Source organism: Syngnathus leptorhynchus, chromosome 6, assembly GCF_054491065.1.
Source record: "Syngnathus leptorhynchus isolate UIUO chromosome 6, UIUO_Slep, whole genome shotgun sequence".
In the NCBI taxonomy this organism is placed as follows: Eukaryota; Metazoa; Chordata; class Actinopteri; order Syngnathiformes; family Syngnathidae; genus Syngnathus; species Syngnathus leptorhynchus.
This window is the reverse complement of record NC_141200.1, coordinates 7,123,967-7,144,587: the sequence shown is the minus strand read 5'-3', so window position 1 is coordinate 7,144,587 and position 20,621 is coordinate 7,123,967. Positions and strand designations below refer to the sequence as shown.

General features: G+C 40.6%; 5 protein-coding genes across 8 annotated transcripts; all 5 read left to right on the top strand.

Moving 5' to 3' along the window:
- The first annotated feature begins 1,346 nt into the window (after positions 1-1,346).
- On the top strand, positions 1,347-2,921 carry LOC147055692 (galactose-specific lectin nattectin-like). The gene is made up of 6 exons (XM_085914179.1): positions 1,347-1,409; positions 1,531-1,558; positions 1,688-1,773; positions 1,911-2,042; positions 2,521-2,632; positions 2,704-2,921. Exons 1-6 carry the CDS (start codon positions 1,347-1,349, stop codon positions 2,772-2,774), a joined length of 492 nt encoding a protein of 163 aa, XP_085770305.1. The 3' UTR covers positions 2,775-2,921.
- Positions 2,922-3,665: 744 nt separating this feature from the next.
- LOC147055691 (ADP-ribosylation factor 4-like) lies at positions 3,666-6,633 on the top strand. Its single transcript, XM_085914227.1, has 6 exons — positions 3,666-3,885; positions 4,386-4,466; positions 4,551-4,660; positions 5,153-5,224; positions 5,648-5,773; positions 5,855-6,633. Exons 1-6 carry the CDS (start codon positions 3,819-3,821, stop codon positions 5,936-5,938), a joined length of 540 nt encoding a protein of 179 aa, XP_085770353.1. The 5' UTR covers positions 3,666-3,818; the 3' UTR covers positions 5,939-6,633.
- Positions 6,634-7,186: 553 nt separating this feature from the next.
- LOC147055690 (protein tyrosine phosphatase domain-containing protein 1) lies at positions 7,187-11,499 on the top strand. The gene is made up of 12 exons (XM_085914299.1): positions 7,187-7,365; positions 7,449-7,529; positions 7,614-7,732; positions 8,620-8,757; positions 8,835-9,106; positions 9,179-9,466; positions 9,943-10,146; positions 10,207-10,323; positions 10,391-10,492; positions 10,587-10,667; positions 11,236-11,346; positions 11,422-11,499. Exons 1-12 carry the CDS (start codon positions 7,187-7,189, stop codon positions 11,497-11,499), a joined length of 1,770 nt encoding a protein of 589 aa, XP_085770425.1.
- Positions 11,500-12,420: 921 nt separating this feature from the next.
- LOC147055689 (ciliary microtubule associated protein 1B-like) lies at positions 12,421-16,794 on the top strand. 4 transcript variants are annotated; one of them, XM_085914300.1, is made up of 7 exons: positions 12,421-12,557; positions 13,614-13,728; positions 13,806-14,009; positions 14,112-14,219; positions 14,749-14,870; positions 15,285-15,425; positions 15,911-16,794. In XM_085914300.1, exons 2-7 carry the CDS (start codon positions 13,617-13,619, stop codon positions 16,025-16,027), a joined length of 804 nt encoding a protein of 267 aa, XP_085770426.1. In that variant the 5' UTR covers positions 12,421-12,557; positions 13,614-13,616; the 3' UTR covers positions 16,028-16,794. The 4 variants fall into 4 exon arrangements, with proteins under 4 accessions (XP_085770426.1, XP_085770430.1, XP_085770427.1 ...); XM_085914304.1 differs by having other exon boundaries at positions 12,533-12,557; positions 13,602-13,728; XM_085914301.1 differs by lacking the exon at positions 12,421-12,557 and adding an exon at positions 12,566-12,897.
- Positions 16,795-17,094: 300 nt separating this feature from the next.
- Positions 17,095-20,129, top strand: LOC147055688 (ciliary microtubule associated protein 1A-like). Its single transcript, XM_085914722.1, has 7 exons — positions 17,095-17,314; positions 17,615-17,693; positions 18,095-18,298; positions 18,389-18,496; positions 18,856-18,977; positions 19,058-19,198; positions 19,419-20,129. The coding sequence occupies exons 2-7, from the start codon at positions 17,618-17,620 to the stop codon at positions 19,533-19,535; spliced, it is 768 nt and encodes a 255-aa protein (XP_085770848.1). The 5' UTR covers positions 17,095-17,314; positions 17,615-17,617; the 3' UTR covers positions 19,536-20,129.
- The last annotated feature ends 492 nt before the right edge of the window (positions 20,130-20,621 follow it).

Genomic DNA, 20,621 nt, shown 5'->3' with positions numbered 1-20,621 from the left:
ATGATCATGAATTACTAATGAAATGTGTCTATCTGCTGTTGTCAAACTGGACACTGGCAACATTGCACAGCTGACAAGCACTTACTGTGAAACTGACAAGCCAGATATTTGTCACAGCCACCAGATGCTCTCACTGTCTTTTGTGAAAGCATCCGTCATTATCACCGTATGGGGGGGGGGTGAAGTCTTTATGATGAAGTCACTCTTAATTATAAGGTAACAACGGGTTTTTTTGTCCATATGAACAACTCAGAACTAAAGACTGACTAAGTGCAATTATTTGATGACGCACTCAGAAGCTTTCATAATTATCCTGTAAAGCCATTGCCATAACAACTCCATAGGGCCAGTCAAAAGAACGGAAAACTGTAACGTCGATTGGTTGTTTGATCGGTATTCGGGGCGAGCCACCTGAATTATTTCAGTTATGATAATTATTGTGCTGCTGCTTTCCGACTGTGGCCTGTTCCCAGGGTTCATTTTGACACCATGTTTAACTTGTATTTGTCTTTAACAATAACTGGAGTAAAGTGAAATCTAAAGGGTAAAGTTTGAATTTAGCCGCACATTTATCCATCCATCCCTTTGGTTTGGGCTAACTGACACATCGCATCACAGTAACAAAAACAAACATTGCCTTTCAAAGCATGAGACGTGTTCCCCATGGATATATATATATATATCTGTTGTCATTAATTTCAAATTAATTCAATGAAACTCATTTGAATTTGAATCCTCATTCAAATCAGGAAACAAAAAATAGCTGGCTATAAATAGATAGACAGCATCAATAGTTTGTTTATTGTCTGTTCATTTAATGTTTAGTGTGTTTTTTAAAAAGGTAGCTCAGTGGTATCCCGTTCAAATTTTTAGCGACCCAGTTGTGGTTGTACATTTTACCAAGATTTTTGGAGGTAGTATTTCTTAGTGCTCTATTTGGGTTGCTTATAACCTGTACATCCTTAAAAATGCTGAGTTAAAAACAACCCAATTTTTCACTCGGCAGTTGTATGGGTTGATTGCAAAACAGCTTCTTCTGCTTAATTGAGTTGCCGCATTCTTGACTAACAGTAAATTATAATATTGTTTTGTTTGTTTGACATTTTTCTATAGGTGACACGTACACCTTAAACATTCCAAAACTGTCAACTGAGGGTATAAAAAGCGCCTTGTTGTCCTTCTTAGTATCAAGCTTCACAACTGCAAAGGTAACTTCACACAATTTCCTATCCTACTGCTGAAACTTTAACTGCATTTTTCCATTTCCAATTTTCCACATATTTAGATGCAAATGAAAAACTGACGTAGAAATATTTGCTTGTTTTTTTGTTCTTTTCCCATTCCAGATGGCATTTGCTCTTCACCTGTTGTTCCTCGTTTGTGGAATCAGTGGCCTGTTCACTGGAGTCGTAAGTTCTAATCTTGCCATTTTTTAACCCATTTCTTATGGTGCTTAATGTATAGCTGCCGTTTATTTGTGTGTAAATGTTTGGCCGTCAGATTTTAACAATCTGCCTTTCTTTTTCAAAGGAATCTCTCAAATTGACTCCAAAAATAGGTTGGTTAATCTGAATCATATTGCAAATGAATGATCATTATTACTATTATTATTATTATTATTGTTACTATCGTCACCAGATTGCTAAAAATGTCTTATTTTGCTCCCAAAACAACCATTGTGCTGCAGCCAATAGCTGCCCTCGAGGCTGGACTCAGTTGGACTGTAAATGTTACATTTACGAAGATGAACCGAGGTCTTTTGCTGATGCAGAGGTTTGGAACAAAATAGTTGTGATGTTGCTTTATTACAAATAGTGATCCTTCGGATGACTGAAGTCAATATATACATTGCAAACTGTCTGGCAGATCTAGATGAGTGAAACCAACTTCTGATTCTCTTTTTCCTTCAGAGCGTCTGCAACATTCTCGGTGGAAATCTGGTCTCCATCCACAATGACTTGGAAAATGCATTTATCGTTCAAGTGATTCGAGCAAATGGTGATGAGACTGAGGGCTGGATTGGACTCCATGATGCAGTTTTGGTAAAACATTGACCAGGACAAACATTCTGATTGAATCCCATCACTTGTGTTCAGTGAAAGTATTCTTGACAAATGGAAAATTAAAGTTTTCTACAGACTCTGTCTTGTCACCAGAATAAACGACATACAGAGCTGAGTAATTAATGATAAGAAAACATATTGGAACAAATGTTGTTCCACCTCGAGGTTGTCATTTGTCAAATATACACTGGCAGGACTTGAATCCAAATGCAAAACAATCAATGTCACATTATGAAAATGAAACTTTTTTCTTTCAATATAGTACACTTACAATTCATCAACATTCTTTGTCATCACACAATCTTGACCTCCACACTATCTCAAATTGAAGCAGCAGTTTACGTGTTACTGTTTGATTCAAATATTGTTCAATCGAAACGGATTGCATTAAGGCAAACAAATACCGTTCGGATTTGTATTTCCGTGTCCCTTATTCAACTTTTTTGTTGTGTTCCAGGATACTGACTACATATGGACCGATGGTTCAGATGAAGATTTCCTTAACTTTGACACCACAAATTCAGAGCCAAATGCCAGCACTGGTGACTGTGTGGAAATTGTTGAGGACGGTAAGTAAACATAGTGATCAAAGTTGGCTACGAACATAATGCTGTAATAACTTGCTTTTTTTTCCTTAAAGATGGACATTGGCAAACTGCGGCCTGCACAGATTCCAATGTGTATGTTTGCATCAGAGATATCTTCCACTAATTACTCATCTTAACAGCCTGGCATCTGTCACAATGGTGTTCGATTATTGTGATCACTGAGTGAAATAATATCAAACTTTAGTGGTGCCATTGTATGTGTGGGTTTTCTATCAACTCCCTTTTCCTTCTCTTATATCGACAGCAAATTTGCAATCTCATCACTTTCAGAAATAAAGGAACCTGTCTGCATCAAAATATGTTTGTGTCTGTGTCTTCCAACACACTAATTTCCAACATTTATGAGTCTATTTCTTATTATTTAATATAAGAACACCAAAAATAATTTCATTTTTATGATGATAATAATAATAATAAAAGCATTGTTTTTTTAAGCATCTTTCTGAAAATCAGAGGAAACTAAACAATAAAACTGTGGTTGAAATCACTGAGAAAACATACAGCCAATAAATAATCATAGTGTACACGCTTGTAAAATTGCAGCTTTAGGAAAGAGAATAAGCACTAATAGGTCAATTTTGTGTGTTATCAGCGTGATATTGTGTAATTTAAAACTTCAAAATATTCTCAAACATCCCCTGATGTGGGTGCTGTATCCGTGTTCGGATTGAGCAGTTACGTTTATATAAAATAACAAGAGGATTTACACATATATGAACATGAGAAAGAATATGAGTTTGTCTCAACTAATAAAATATGCACACTTTTCTGGTTCTCCCACTTCAGGCACAATCTATGTTCTTTCATCATTTTCAAATAAAAACTGACCAGCATGATTCCAATCATAAAATCATGTCAGTCACACCAATAACAGTGAACAAATCTTAATTTTATTTAAGTCCCCAAGATCGTTCATTTTACACTCCAGTCCGGTTAGTGGCGGAAATGAACTAGGAAGCTTCTTTGCCAGCTGAGAATAAAAGCCGTAGAAGAAGACAATGATGATGACGTGACGCATTCCACGTTGGCCCGGACGTGGCAGTCGGTACGGGGTTTTGCCGAAATAATATCGAACATATCTTACACCTTTGTCTTTTGTTTTAAGAATTAGGGTATTTGCGGAGGAATCAAACATCACCTAGCAGTTATGGGGCTGACCATATCTTCAGTGTTTGGTCGACTTTTTGGCAAAAAACAAATGAGGATTTTAATGGGTGAGTTAAAAAAGTACTGGTTGACGGTTAGCTTCGCCGCTCACTAAATGCTATTGTCAAAGGAGCTCTGCCATCAGTGTTCAAGTTATAGATCACCGCGATCACGCGAGTTTGACGTAGTGTTGCAAAAATGACCGATTGTAAACGAGTATATTTTGTTTTCAAAGGGAATCTGTCAGTCCATTTTGCTCTCTCTCGAGGAAGTAGAATAGTTTGACGCAATCGTGATATTCCATCGACTTTTTCCCAACATTAGGGACACTACCTGTCCAACTTCAGCTGTTTTCACCAAACCCTATTGTGTCAGGGTGTGTTCACGGCCTAACAGATTGTTTTGTTTGTTTGTTTGTTTGTTTGTTTGTTTGTTTGTTTTTATAGAAAATATTTAGCCTTCTTGTTATTTGAAGCCTATCTGTACGTTCTGCTAGTTCTATGATGTAACAACTGTCATGTCGATATTGAGCTGTTGTAATTTGTCACTTCACAATGTTCTTCCATAGTTGGTCTGGATGCAGCTGGAAAAACTACCATCTTGTACAAGCTGAAGCTTGGCGAAATAGTAACTACCATCCCAACTATAGGTAATAAAACATCTTTAATAACCTGTTGTGCCTGTTGGTTATTTTGTGTTAAAATCTGTCTTTATTTTCTATTCTCGTGGTCAGGTTTCAATGTGGAGACGGTGGAATACAAAAATATCAGTTTCACCGTGTGGGATGTGGGTGGCCAGGACAAGATCAGACCTCTGTGGCGACATTACTTCCAGAACACACAGGTACGAGCCGTTGGACCAAAGTGAAATGACGTGTAACAAAACAGACACCTGTCCAGAGGGCTGCTCTTGCCCTCACTGCGTTCTTAAAACTGTTTAATGATCCCCTCATTAAGGTGGTGGAAGAGATTGGTTGCCAGTCAATCCCAGAGCACAAATGGACAAACAACCAGTCACAAGCACATTGACTCCAAAGGACAATTAGGACTTTTCTGTAGAGCTCATGACTCGTGATGAGAGTTTAATTTATTGTGACAATGCTGGTAACTCAAAACATTTGTACCTTAAATAGTCTTTCCTTATTAGAATAAATGTAAATGAAATTAATCAGCAGCCCCAATATTATACAAGAATAAATGACAAAAATATTAGTCTATAATGATCTTTGTTAAGACATACACATCAAATCAGAGTTTTCACACCAAATAACAGTTCATCACACGCTCGTGTTGTTTCTATGGAGTCATAGTCATCGGTTTTGCTTTCGTCTTGCAGGGCCTCATTTTTGTTGTGGACAGCAATGACCGAGAAAGAGTGGCTGAGGCTGCCGAAGAGCTCATGAAGATGGTGGGTATTATTGGTGCTTGAATAGTAACAATACCTCTCTGATATTGTCTGTAACTGTCAGACTGGAACATTATCTCGACACTAAATTTAAATGCGGTCTTTCTGAGGTTACAAGGTGTTCATTCACAAGCCAGCACATGCCAAGAACAAGGTTATTGGTGAAGCAAATGAACAGAATAACTCAAAGAAATTTGTTTGTTTTAGGGGGGGGGGGGGGGGGGGGATTTGTTTAATTATTTTCTTGTTTGTACCAAAATCTAAAGAATCTTTTGAAGAATCTTGAGTTTTATTTAGAACCAAAATTATTGTGGTTAATATTACGTTCATTATTGAGACCAGTTTAAAAAAAAAAAAAAAAAAACAATCTGAAATTGACAATACCTAAAAGCACAAGGTTCAAGACTCTGGTATTTGTGCCTCTAGTTGGGCGAGCAAGAGTTGAAGGATGCCGTGTTGCTGGTGTTTGCCAACAAACAGGACCTCCCCAACGCCCTGCCTATTAGCGAGCTCACCGAAAAATTGGCTCTCAACAAGCTGCGGAACAAAGAGGTAAGTTAACTAGCAACGCCACCTTGGTCCATAAGAAAGCAACCACAGATTGCATGTCATTGAACTGCTCGTTGTTTGCAGTGGCACCTTCAGCCGACCTGCGCCACCCAGGGCAGCGGCTTGTACGAAGGACTGGACTGGCTTTCTGCGGAGCTGTCCAAGTAGATGCGGACCAACCATAAGGATGAAAGCCTGAACTTTCACACGGACATTCAACGTTTGGTCCTCCAGCTGCGGTGGACATGGCTGGTGGCCAGTATTTTTTTTTGTTTTTTTTTTATGTTTTATGACAGGGGTGGTTGAGGTGTCGTCGAATTGTCCAACTTTCATTTGTCTGACCAGCAATCTGTGAATGTCATCATGAAAATGATGCAATTTGACCACTTGAGTAATTCCAGTCTGATATGATTAGGTTAGCGTTTCTTACGTTCTGATCAGTGGCTACTGACCAGGATTTGTTTTTGAAGTGTTCTTCCACAGCATTGCCTCCCACTGAATGGATCCAAAAGGAACATTGTGCCTTTCCTGTCATGCTTTATGCTTATCACCTACCCAAGATGTTGTTGTGACTTTAAAAATACAAAAGAAGACTGTTTTCCTGGGTGCCCTGTTTTCCTAACCAAAAGTCTGCTCGTAACATTTTGTCAAGGCTAGCAAGATTGTTAGATCTAACAACTGTTTAAACACATACAATAATTCATTGTGTACTCATTGCAAAAATGATATGCATGACAATAATTGTTGATATTTCTTTTGCTTGTAATGTTTGCTAGCAAATACTTAATATTTAGTGCGATATGTTTTAATTCTCTTGTTACCTAATTCTTGTCTAAGAAATAAACATCTTTTCTGAGAGCCAATTGAAGGTGAAGTTAATTTTTTATTTGCCCGATTACAAATAGGTTACTAGTTTGTATCTAAATGCAATGCATCTCACTGAAGAGTTTCTAATACTGTATTCACCAAATACTAATAGAAAGACCTATTAGAATTTAGAACCATAACTATCATTTTTTTATTTTCACAGAAACAAACAATACATAAGGCTTTTTGGGTCAATTAGGACATGGATACACAGTGTTTGCATGTGAATGTACAAGCACTATTTAATTGGCGTAATGCATTTATGACAGCTAATCTGGCTTAGCAATGATGGATCAGGTCTGTGCCTGTCAGCAAGCAGTCGAATGGGTAGGTGTTGAACAAGTGTGTTCTGTTTCACTTTTTTGCACCTTTACACGGTGTGCTTTTATGCAAACTACAATTAATTGTACAACTACAATTAATGGGAATTATCGTACCTCCGTCCAACACATTTGCAAAGGTAAGTTCTGAGTCAATTTGTCAAACCAGACAATTGTGTAGTACAGTCTGATGTTGGGTGGGGGTGCTACACCTCCTCCCCGGTGTAGGATGCAGACCCATGTTCCAGTTCCGCGACCTGCTTACTCCCAAGCCCGGGAGAACCTGGTAAGGGTGATCCCGCCCAAGCTTCTGTGTCTGCTGGCCTGCGGGGGGGTGGACTGCCGTTATGAGGGACCAGAGTGTTGGAAAGCAAACCAGCAGGTCATCCGAGGCATTTTCTCATCGTGGTAGGACTATTTCATTGTCTCCTGACTAATCAGGACCTTGGGTTTCTTGATTATTTACAATGCACTCTCACCTGAAATTCCAGGGTGACTGATGACATCATTGCCATGGCACGACCATCCAAACTCTTGATTGACAAGTATGACATCATTGAGCAATTCCAACGGTATTGTCTTGAATCTAAGTCTGAAGTCCACAACAGTTGTGGGTGGTGGCATTGTGTTCTTCTCATATATGACTTATTTCCTAGATTAAACATTAGATCCATCATAAACATGCAAATGCCAGGAGAGCATGCTCACTGTGGACCCCCCCTGGACCCCAAAAGTGGCTTCACATACTCACCCCAGACCTTCATGGAGAATGACAGTGAGATACTGTATAGTAGAGTATACTACCAAATAATGTCAGTATTGTATGTGTATGTTAGCTATGTCTCGATACTCTTGTGTGAACAACCAATGATGTCCATCCATCCATTTTCTACACTGCTTACCCTGTAGAGAGTGGAGGGTGAGCTGGAGCCTATTCCAGATGATTTAGAGCAGTGGTTCTTAACCTAGTTGGAGGTACCGAACTCCACCAGTTTTATATGCCCATTCACCAAACCCCTCTTTCATGAACATTTTTTTTTTGTTTTGTTTTCAAATTCAAGGCATAGATGTTTTTTACTAGTGCACAAAATGAGCCGTGCGCGAACATCACCTTGTTCAAAGAACAAAACCAACACAATGCATGAACTCGCAACAAATTACATACTGCCTGCAAATCAGTGTGAGCTCTGCTGTTAACTTTGCGAGACCAGTTCAGATATGCATCGTCACAAATTTACACGATAAATCAGGTGTGTTCGGACCTCCGCATTAGAGGCTCTGCTGAACCCCTGAGACAGATTCACCGAACCCAGGTGATTCAGGAAAGGTGGTACGGCCACAATAGATTGCCTGTCACAGGGCTGAGACATTAAGACAGACTAGCATTCTTAACACCTTATATACTCACAGGAATTTGCATCAGTTTTGTACTTCTTTGTGGGACAAGATTTCCCTAGAACCACGCCAAAATCTTAGAAAAGTCTTCCCAGAAGCGCAGACTCTTACAGTTCCAAGGGAACAGCAACATTTCATCCATTTGTAGTTCTAGGACTGATCTTTGTACTGCTGCTGGATTGGATCTCATCACCGGGTGTTGAGGCCAATGATTCTCTTCACTAGACCATCCAAAGGATTTTATAAGCACGTGTGTTTATTTTGCAGTTTACTTCTACAACTTTGGGATGCCAGATTTCTGCGTGTCCTCCCTGGTCAACATAATAGACGGGGTAAAGGTGCTGGCCTTCGCGGTGGGGGAAGGCAGGGTTGCTGTGCACTGCCACGCAGGCCTGGGCAGAACAGGTTTGGGTTCCATCAGAAGTAACCCAGCAAGCGTGACGGCACGCAACGCACAACTTTGTACTATGACTGCTCCACAGGTGTCCTGATAGCCTGCTACTTAATCTACACTTTGCGCATCAGTCCCGGCGAGGCGGTCCATTATGTGCGCATCAAGAGGCCTCGCTCCATCCAAACCCGAGCGCAGATCAGCCAAGTTTTCGACTTTGCTCGGCTCCTCAGCGCGCAGCTGGTTCAGTACCCAGACCTCAGTCTGCGACACGGATCCCCCGTCACCCTGCAGCACTACCTCAACCGCCAAGCGCTCCTGCTTCACGGCCAAGAAGCTCGCACGCTCAGATACATACCCAAGGTGAGGACTTGATCCTTATCTGTGTCGTCGAACAGTACAGCATTACTGATCCCCCTCTTGCCGTCTCATCAGGTGGTGTACCTTTTGTGCATGCACATCTCTTGTTTGTCGATGGGACTACCTGCAGCTCCCGAGATACACGCTGAACTGGAGAAGAGATCAGCACTGAGGATTTTGACCAGAGTGGTGAGGGAGACCCTGGTGTCCAAACAGTTCCTGCCCTTGCTGCGCCAAGATCACAACATCGCACGGGTGGGCTCTGTGTCCTCCTGGGATGAGCAGCTCGGATTCTCCGAGAGAAAGAAGGACTTGCTTCGGGACAAACGCAGCTACAGTGACTCTGACCTCAGCGTGATAGCGGTAAATATTCCGAAATTTCACACACTCATAAATCCAAATCACCATATCAAGGGAGACTGTAGGTCAGTGAGCGTCTTAAGATGAACAAGTGCATTTTGCTTCAATTGGCTTTTTTGTGACTTTATCCACTACAGATGGCAAAGCGGAGAATGACCATAGTTCAGGAAATAGAACTGACACATGCATGAAGGTGATACACAGCTAGGTCTCCTTCTTGACTGCTCATTACAGTATAGCACCATCTATCATAAGAAAAAACTGTACACTCACGATGGGTGAAGATTTCATCGCTTACATTACATTGTCATGAAGTGATGATCTCCGAGGTTTTAATGTTGATGGTTAATATTATCAAAGTTTCCTGCACAGTAAATATGATGCCTCCACTATATAGTATGTTAGTCTCTGACTGCTTTAATTAGTATTGTCTCTAATAGGAAAAGCAAACTTTCATGCGATTGTATCTTGTCCAATAGGATCTGGAGATGAGTACCTGGCTTGCACAGGATGCCATAGGATCTGAACTGAGACCAGTGAGCTCCAAGACTACCCCACTTTCATTACACCTCACCACCAACAACCGCGCTCAAACCGGCGCTATGCAACCGAGCAAAAGCTCTGGTAGGATGTTTAAGTCTACGGTCAAAAAGGATCAATCCAAGTACAGCTCCAACATTGAGGTAAAAGCAAGATCACCAATTGTGTGATGAATGTTCTGAGTCTAGATTATTCCTCAATAGTTGTGCAGAAGCACACGCAATGCGCGCCCGACCTCGGTGGCTCGTGCCATTGCCAAGGCAATGGTAGACCAAAGTCCACCGGAAGAATCCATTCTACAACGATCGTCTCTTCTACAGGTACAACTCCCACATCTGCACATTTTTATACAATATTCCAAAGTCAAGTCACTCACCTTCCTAACAGGAAGAGCTGAACAGCAGTGAATGTGGCTGGGCTCTTTTGGTGACCGAGACGAATCCTCAGGTTCTCACGTGTCTGCTATGGACCTGGCTTGAGAAGCTAAAAGTCAGTCGGTGGACTTCAAGCAAAACGCGATCATGTTGATATTTAACAGTCATCCAATCCGATGCTCCAATATATCTCATCCATCTTGACACAGGAGCCCGTTCTTGGTGCCGAGGATATAGTAAGATTGAGTTGTGTGGAACCTAACAGGAAGCCTCTTTGTGTGCTCAAGAAGGTAAGGTACCCAATAATCTTGATATTCCTTTGTACTCGTTTTAATGCTTAATCAAGTGTCTTCATCACAGGAATAGGCTAACTAGATACTAAGCTACTCATTCTTTCGTCTCTTGAATAGGTGTAGCTCAAGAGATCAGGTCGTTTTTGGGCCAGAGACTCTTTTAAGAGGCAATAATATTGGGATTTTTTTTTTTTTTTAAACAAAACAGAAAGGGGGCCCCAATGGAGCACTTTCTTTCTTGGACATGGTAGTCATGATAGTGAGAATTCTCTTCACTTCTGCTACTTGTAATAAATGTAAATCGTGAATTTGTTCCGCTTAGTGCTTTTTGTTTTATTTTTATTGATAAATTATCACTCTGGCCTATGTAATAAATACATGTTGAATTTAGAACTAGTAGTCAATTAATTGTAATGTATTGCAAGCAAACATTACTGAGGCAAAGAGAGTCTTTGACCTGGTTAGATTCTGCAAGGGATGGAGCTCACTCCACAAAGTGGTCTGATCCAATTGCATTTTCAAATCCAGCAATTTCTGGTGCCAAGAGTTGCTATTGTCCTTCCAGTCACAGAGGCACACCATCTATTGTCTGCTGAGCTGTGTCAACAAAGTGACCAGCCTGTGTCCGCATAAAGAAGATGCCGTGCTGCAGCGACTGATACGAGCACTGACAAAGGTAAGCAAATAAACTGTGCAATGTTCTATTTGAGAAAAGCCTGACAACTAGACAATTGCCTTTTTGACTCAACAGCGACCTCAAGAGGAAATAAAAAGCCTTACAAGTTTACTAAATCTCATTAGGGTCCATTTGAGGGAGAACAATTGTTAAATCCGGCGGGCCTGGAGCTGGGACGCTACACGTTGAAGTGGACCAATTGTCAATTCGATCATTCCGACAATGTTTTCTTTTCTTTTTTTCTTTTGACCACAAATGGGCAAATAAAGTTGTTGGTGTGATAGTGGTGCTTCTATAACAATGTTAAATTACCCCGTGAACAGGAAGAAAAAAAAAGGTATTTCAAAATGATTTCTTGATACATCAAAAGTGGACCATTTGGGTTAAACAACTGACCAACCAATACATTGCGTGTAAAATAAGGATTGCTTCTGTGTTTATTACATATTACGAGTGGAGAAATGTGATCGTAAGTGCAGCAACTGTTTGTAAACGTTGTAACCCTTATTGAGACGTTCTCAAAAATGTAATTGGAAGTTTAAACCTCCGGATTTGGGGAAAAAATCTTGGATAAAATAATGAATCTTATATTGACGCGGTTTCAATGTTTTTATTTATGAGACAACGAGCGCCATCCGCTGGTAATCCAGAAGTGTCGCCTTAAACACCAGTTTAGTGATCATTTTACACATAAACCATCAAAGAATTGGGGATGCTAGTTCCAATCGGTCCAAAAAGACGCAAGTAAAGCAATCTCGCTCGTATTTATCTGCGTGCGCGCAATGGCGTGCGCCGCCCGCCCGCCTTGTCTCCAATTAAACTTCTGATCCACTTTTTCGTGAGTCCTTTGTGCGAACTCCACCTGTCAAAATGCCACATTTCCATGTTTGTTCTAACTTTTAGACGAGGTGCCATCTGAAGAGGTGTTTGAGCGCCTCGACCTGTGACGTCACCACCGGTCGGGTTGTAATTAGCGTCGCACTGTCAAACCAACACAACCGTTTTGTGCATAAGCACTTGTGTGCTGTGTTTCTCGCACACGCCACCTGAGTACAAATGGGCCGCTGGGTGACACGTCATCACATTCAGGCTGTCATTATGTCATCTCCCAGCCAAGACGCGGGGGCGGCGTCAGGAAGCTAAAGTGCTGGATAGCACTTTTTGTCCAACGCAAGAAACTTCGACAAGAAAATCTAGGGCCGTCCTGACAGGTCAGTCGTGTGGTTTAAAAAAATACCTTTTCAATTAACAGCTAAGGATAGTTTGTGGGTTCCAATTGCATACGTAATAACTAGAGAGCGTGTGATGCGTTCAGGAAATCGGGTTTTCAAATTTGCACGTTTCGAATTCTTAAATAAAATGTCTAGTATCGTAAATTCCTTCACTTGCATGGAGATTTTGAACACAACACGGTCAGCATGTGCAGTCGTCTCCCTGGCAACATTGCCATAGTGAAGTGGGCCGGCTCGAAACAATTTGTGTTGTAGTTCAATGAACGCACTGATTTCCGGATCAGAGGAAGACTGAAATGAGGATCGGGATTTGCGAAAGGTAAACTATTACAACCAACATTTTGAATCCACCCGGCCCCCTTTAGAAATAACGGAATCAATACCAAACCTTAGAATAAACATTTCGTCCCAGGATAATTTTTTGTTTGTTATTGAGTAACAGGCGCAGCTAAGAGTTTTAGTGTAATATTTACAGATGGGTGACGTACTGGCAGGTAGCAGGGTGGACTAGTGGTGAGCATCTCTCCCTCATTCGTGGTTGTAATAATGCTGTGGAGTTTGTATATTCTCCCCATGCTTGCATGAGTTTTCTGCACAGTATCTTGTCATGGATTTTTAAGTAAATTTCCACCTGACAAATCCTTAATTTCAATAAGTCAAATATAAAATATACACAAAGTTACCACATCCCATTTATTAGGAGGGTATGTATGCACTCTTGTGCAACCACTATAATGCTTTGATTTATTTCTCCCCATAAAATTCAATTAAGTTGTACTTGTTTACATGCAACTACAAAGTAAGTGAAATTATTTATCTTAGTCTCGTTTATTTGACATATCACAAAAACCTGGCATTTGACAAGGGGTGTGTAGACTTTTTATATCGCCTGTTGTCCTCTGCCAATGACTGGCGACCAGTCCAGGATGTACCCGGACCACTTCGTTAGTATTGGTAAATTGTGAAAGTGGAGGCCCTCTGGTGGTTTTCACACTGCCCATTGAATAAAAAGCAAACTTGAAGTATTTGTTACAGATAATGCCTGATGAAGAGCCTTGGGTTGGATCATGGAGGCCCCACAGACCTCGAGGGCCGATAGCTGCCCTCTATAGTAGCCCAGGGCCCAAGTATGCACTGCCTTCACTCACAGGTAGATTTTTTTTTATTCTCTGCTACCAGTCTTAAGATTTGTGCGTTCACTTTTTGTTTTTTTTGCCCTTCATCCAGGTTCATCACTACATGATCCGACAAAATACAAAGCACCTAGTTTCAGCTTTCGGGCCACCTGTGACATAAGCTCACAAGAAATCTCGCCCGGACCTAAACACCTCATCCCCTCCAACATCACCAAAACGGGCCGTGATGGAACTCCAGCGTTTTCATTTGGCAGTCGCCCCAAGGAACTAGCGCGCACCCAAGTGCCTGCACCCAGTGAGCATAACGCACATTTCTTTCTTTTTTTTTTTTTTTTGCAGCGTAGCTCGGCCACATTGGAAATGATGACATGTTGTCTTGCTGTTTTTTTTTTTTCAGATCATTACCACCCTGAGAGTTCAGACAAGGTCACTTATCACTCTTCCCCTTCCTATACGTTGTCCGGGAGAGGAAAACAAGTTATACAGAGCAACCAGAATACTCCCGGTAACATTTCTCTTTCTGACATTTCTTACACTTCTTTTGGGTTAGCAAATAAAAATAAAAAAAACCCAATGTCTACAGTTCTTTAATTCTACAACTCTCCAAAAGAATCGTCAAGCATTCTCAGATGAGGTTTACTGCTTATGTAAACAAACTTGATTAATAAAATTAGTTCTTGAGTAAAGTCATAGAGCCTTGTAACAATGCGAGCATCAGGTTGACTACCCATTTCATGTCACAAACTTCAATGATTTGGCCCAACTTGACCACACATACAGTAAAAAAATTTCCATCATTAATATTGAACAGGTTTGATATTCATAAATATTGCCTTCGAACATTTTCCGAGCAGAGTGAGAGAAAAAAAATCTCAAATCACACACGGCTCCCATCACAGGATAATTGCTCAGGATAATCTTTCAGAGATAGAAGATTTCAGAGATATCCAAGAAGCATGTTTTTTCTGAATTTGATCGGAAGGCTGCGGTGATAATTAAATTTGGCCCGCTGCTTAACGGTTTTGTCCCTGCAGGTCCAGCATCCAACACTCTACCTCCTGTGTTTGGACCCAAAACTGTCAATATACGCGCAGCACCCGCACACTCGCTCTACGGTCGATGTAAAAACGGCAACTTCATGGAAGACTACACAAAGGTAGAAATATTGTCTAAAACACTACGGGCTCACCGAGCGACACAGCCAATCACAATTCAATTCACTCAGTCACACCCCCACACATGGCGACTGTCTTTCACATACATACAAACTTACTGCAATGGAAAAACTGCAATCCTTGGAATGTGTATCCAGCTTTATCAACATCGTATCGAACATCCCTATTTCTGACCATTCAGCTCCCCTTTGCTCTCGTTGTTTCATAGTCTTCTGCTCTGTTGTTGGCAAATTAGTTTCAGCAACTTTTGAGAGTGTACTGATGACCGGCTACTACTGTGTGTGCCCGCTATTGTACGCCAAATGACTGTCAGTTACGCCTTCTATCGTTGATAGGTTGTTCTTCAAATGGCAAACAGTCCCTTTTAACATTGTTTCTTATACTTTATCTTTCAGTCTCCAGGCCCTGCAGCCTATCAAGCTGTGGACCCTCAAATTTACCTAAACAAATCCCCTCATTACAGCATGCCAGGGCGCAAGTTCATGCCTCAAAGTGCTACGAGGACGCCAGCACCTGGAGTCTACCGTCCTGAGAAGGTGGGGAAGGTCTTGCTTCCTATTGGGGCCAATTATGCATTTCCCCCCCACAAAAAACTGTTCCCCACTGTTTCCCAAATCTTATTGTTATCATTGCACCCACCGGTGGCACAGCTAGGGCATGGAATGAAACCAGCTGCTACTTTCCAACCCATCCTTTGTTCAAATATGCAATTTAGAACAAATAGTGACTTCTGGGTGTTATTGGTCATTTCTATAGACATTGCTGCTCTTTAACTCATCTATGTCCAGACTGCAAACTAATGGCACATGCAGAAAGCATTTCACCATATATAGCTACTTTGGTTTATTTCATTTCACACTTGATAGAGGCAGTCACTCCAGAGATAATTTGTATACAAGTGGTCCATTTTTGAAGGAAAAACCAGAAGCTAAATGTTCTTACTTTGTCCAGAGATTATTTGTATACAAGTAGTCGATTTTTGGAGAAGAAAGCAGGAGCTAAATGTTCTTACATTGTCCAGGTCACCACCACACATTCCAAAGCGCCAGCCTACACCTTTGGACTGCGTCACTCGCAATACACCGTATGCCCCATCATGGATGCAGACAGATACCAGCAGTCATTGTCCTTCCTTTGAGCTGGGGATTTCAACACCGTGACATCAGATGAAGCAAAGAGGCCAAAATCAGCAGATGAGATTTGTTGATCGGATTTCACAGTTCAGCGTATGCAATATTTTGTCTTGTCGAGTATTTCGTTTGGTTAGCATGTGATTTGCTATTGTGAATGTTGTTCACAATAGCAAAGGTGAGAAATGTCCTTTCCATCACATCCCACTGTGGCTCCTCAAATAAGGCTTGCAAAATCTCCCACATATGCATCCAGCAGGTCGCACTTGTGATTTCATTAGTGTTAGAGAAATTAACTACATTGTGTTCTACAATATTTTTTTAATAAAATGAATAACAACAGTGAAAGTAATTATTTTTCTTAATTATTTTGGTACAGTACAGTACTGTACAGTTGCTGTTCGGTAAACATCCATCAATCAGTTTCATGTTTTTTGGTCCTGAATTGTTCACACTCATTCTCAATAATGATACAGGTAATGTTTTAAAAGCACTTTACTAGGTTACTTCAGGATGGTGCACAAGATGTGCAAAATGAGCAAAAATGGCCTTGCCATTTTTTTAAAAACACATTCATTTCACAATAAAAAGTTTTTTAAGTTTTGTCTGGCTCTCAAATCATTTTGGCCTTAATTGTACTGCACTGTATTTGTATTGACTGGCAAACTCAAGTACGTTCTGTATATTGCAATGTACAAATAAATGGAAACACTTTATGTATATAGTATATGTGTATATACAGTATAATGTAATTTACAGGTGAATCGTGTGAAGAATGCGGAATAAAAACTTTTTCAAATGAGTCCACGTTGCTGACGTCATTTTAGTACAGCTCTGACAGGTACATGCCAGGAGGACATACGTCAGCAGAATTGAGTAGTAACTCTAGTCTACTGCTATTTCTACAGTTTAATACAATGTCGGGGATAGACACAAGAACAAAAAGTCAAACATTTAAAAATGAGAATGAGTCATTGCACGTAGCGTTTTTGTTGCTATCACAGCGTCATCTGCTGGATGTTTTGAGTAAAAGTAGCCCCTCGTCCCCAGTTGCCTGCTTGGCCTTGGAGTTGATGTCATTACGTCATTGCTACTCATCGCATGTTTATGTGCGCTGTGTTTCTCTCGCATGCCACCCTAATCCAAAATACATCATCATATTTGGCCTCTAATGATGTCGAACGCAAGGGTCGACGTCAGGATGCATTTACTTCAGGAAAGCAATTAGTTTGGTTGGCATGTGATTGCATTCGACGTGTTCCAATTTCACCGGTATTCCAAGAGAGCCGTAACAGGTTAGTTGCATGTAATGTTCTATGGTGTATACCTGTATTTGCCAAATTAAAAGTTGTTTTAAATTACTTTACTAGTTGTTGAGCATTCTGTCATATTTTCATAATTTGAACCAATAAAAGTTATTGGAGTAGTCGGCTTGTAAAAAGTACAGTATGGAAAGTTATTCATAAATGCCACTCCTAAATAAAGACAACCGATGAAGAGTTAGATTTTTTTTAAATTATTATTAAAATTGTATTTCATTTCATTTGAGTTGTGCAATAGAAAGGAAACTATCAACTCATGTCTTGTTCATGTAGGTCATGCCTGACGAAAACCCTAAAGTTGGTGGGGTGGTGGGGACCAAAAGAGCACTCTATGCACTTCCTTCACTCACAGGTATGACTCAAGTCATATATTTTTCTCAAGTCGTCGCCTACGTCTTAATGCAAACCAATCAAGAGTTGTGTTGAAAACATGCAAATTATAAGATTTCAGCAGGGTTCAACAAGTGAAAATTTGAATTGCATGTCAATTTGCAAGCCACGCCCCAAAATGCAGGCTGGTCAGTCACAGCAGATCAGGCTAAAACTACACTTTGCTTGCTGCTGTTGAATTTATATATATATATATATATATATATATATATATTTTTTTTTTTTTGGGGGGTTATATAAAAATGGTTTGCAGCCTTCTAACCAAAATTGCACATTCATGTGAGGTCAATCTACTACTACTAAGATTTTGCTGATATTGTTACAATGAGTGCTAACATCTGTACCTTCCATTTTCATCTGAAGGCGCTAATAACCACGATCCGACAAAAAACAAAGCGCCAAGTTACACTTTTGGCCATACGTGTCAGTTGACCAAAGAGCACGTCTCCCCTGGACCTGCCCATTTTATTCCCTCCAACATCACCAAAAATGGCCGCGATGGAACACCGGCATTTTCATTTGGCAGACGTCGTAAGGATTGGGCACGTGACGAAATCCCTGGGCCCAGTAAGAAAAACAAATGAATATCGGACTGTGGAGACGATGTGTAGTAAACGAGATTGAAGCAATTGCATCTTTTTCTTGTCCTTTTTTTAGACTGCTACCACATTGCAAATGCAGCCAAGGTCACATTTCATTCTTCACCTGCGTATACGTTGTCTACTCGGTGGAAACAAGCAGTGCTAAGCAACCAGACCACACCCGGTAACATTCTAACTGATAGATACAGTAACAATCAGAGGCAGCTAGGTAGAATTGCAAATAAAGAATTACTTTACAATTTCAGACTTATGATGAGACATAAAAGTTGAAATAGATAAATAATAACGTCATCAGTGAGTTGGCATCAACTCCAACTTGCCTGGACATGTTTTAGTATTTTACCAAATTGTCTCTCTTATAGGACATAGATCCTATAGCTCACTTTTTGTTTTCAGGTCATGTTACACCTCCACGCATGGAGGGGCTGTGACCCAGCACCTTCTCGTGATCATTAGCCTCTGACCTTTTATACTGATAAAGGTCCATGTATGTCATACTTTGTATTCTGCCTGTCACTGCAGGCCCAGCATCCAACATGCTGCCTCCTGTCCTGGGATGCAAAACTGTGAACATTCCCGCCGTGCCCTCACACACAATGAGTGGTCGCAGCAAAGTTGGCAACTTTTTTAATGATTTGTCACAGGTAGACATATGCAAGACCTATTCTTTTTTTTTTTTGTTGACCTAAATCCGTCCTAGTTTAATTGATACATCCTCCTGCAGACTCCAGGCCCTGCGGCCTATCAAGCTGTGGATCCCAAAACATATCTGACAAAACCTCCACAGTTCAGCATGCCAGGACGTAACTTCCTGCCTACAAGCTTTACAAAGACGCCAGCACCTGGAGTCTACTGTCCTGAGAAGGTTGGATGGATGGATGGATGGATGGATGGATGGATGGATGGATGGATGGATGGATGGATGGATGGATGGATAGATGGATAGATGGATCGGTTGATGGATAGATGGATCGGTTGATTGACTGATTGATTGATTAAGTCACTTTTAGTATCTTACATTGAAGTAATTGATCAACAATGCTATCAATATTGGATTCTTTGACTAAAGACCTTATTTGTTCTAGGTCAACTCTACACACTCAAAAGCTCCAGCCTTCAGCTTTGGAAGACATCATTCAGAAAACACCCTAATCCCTCTTACGGACGTGGATCGTTGTCAAAAGTCTTTAAAGCTCATTTAACTTCACACTGACAAAGGTGGTAAAAAGCAGCTGTTGGGAATGAAACAGAGGGGACAATTGAAAGATGACATGCACCTTCTGCTTTAGACTCAGCATCATGTTGAGTCACATAATAGTAGTCAACACAGGATAGGTAACTTGATTATGTCATTTGTTGTACCATATTTGTCATTTATTTTTCTTGAGTGCTGGTGTCTAGGGTGAGCTGGAGTCTATCTCCAATAACTTTGGGAGAGAGGCCAGCGACATCCTGGATTGGTTGCCAGCAAATTGCAGGGCATACAGAATCGAGACAAAAAAATAAAAAGGTGCACTTACGCAGTATGGACAATTAAGATTTGTCTGTGAACCTAACATGATGTTTCTGGAATGTGGGAGAAAGCAGGAGTGCTTGACGAAAATTCATACAGAACTCAGAATTGATGAACAGATGTGCAAATGTTTTCTAATGAAATTCTCATGAAATTGTTTATTTTTGTCTTACATACTCATGAAATTGTTTATTTTTGTCTTACATACGTGAAACCCTTCTTTTTTTGAGAAAGAAAATTACATGCCACACTGCCATTTTAAATGTGTCCCTTTGTTTATCTCTGCTCTACAATATTTTGAAATAAAAAGTATAGGGCAAATATTTTGTGCATTTGTGTTTTTGTTTTGTAATGTATACTATATATAATATGAGGTGCTAATACATTTATTTGGGATGACAGTCATAATGGCCCTCCGAAAGAAACTATGACTACAATCCCGCCCGCGAAAAAAAATAATTTGACACTAGTGTTGGCTAGTGTTGAATGATTCATTCAAAAGAACAAATTTTTTTTCAGTGAACGAGAGCGAACGAATCACTTCCCAAAGTGACCTTTGACCATGGTTTTTCCCTAATGAAGTGGCCTGTAATTAGCAACACCTGAAATTGGCAGTGTACCTAATAGTGTCCGAATGACGTCACAGATCAAACAGCCAATCAGAAAGTGGGGGTGAGGGCGGGTGTGGCACTTTTCACTTTCACTTAAGCTTGTCCATGATTTTTCCCTAATGAAGTGGCCTGTGATTAGGTACACCTGAAAATGGCGCTGTACC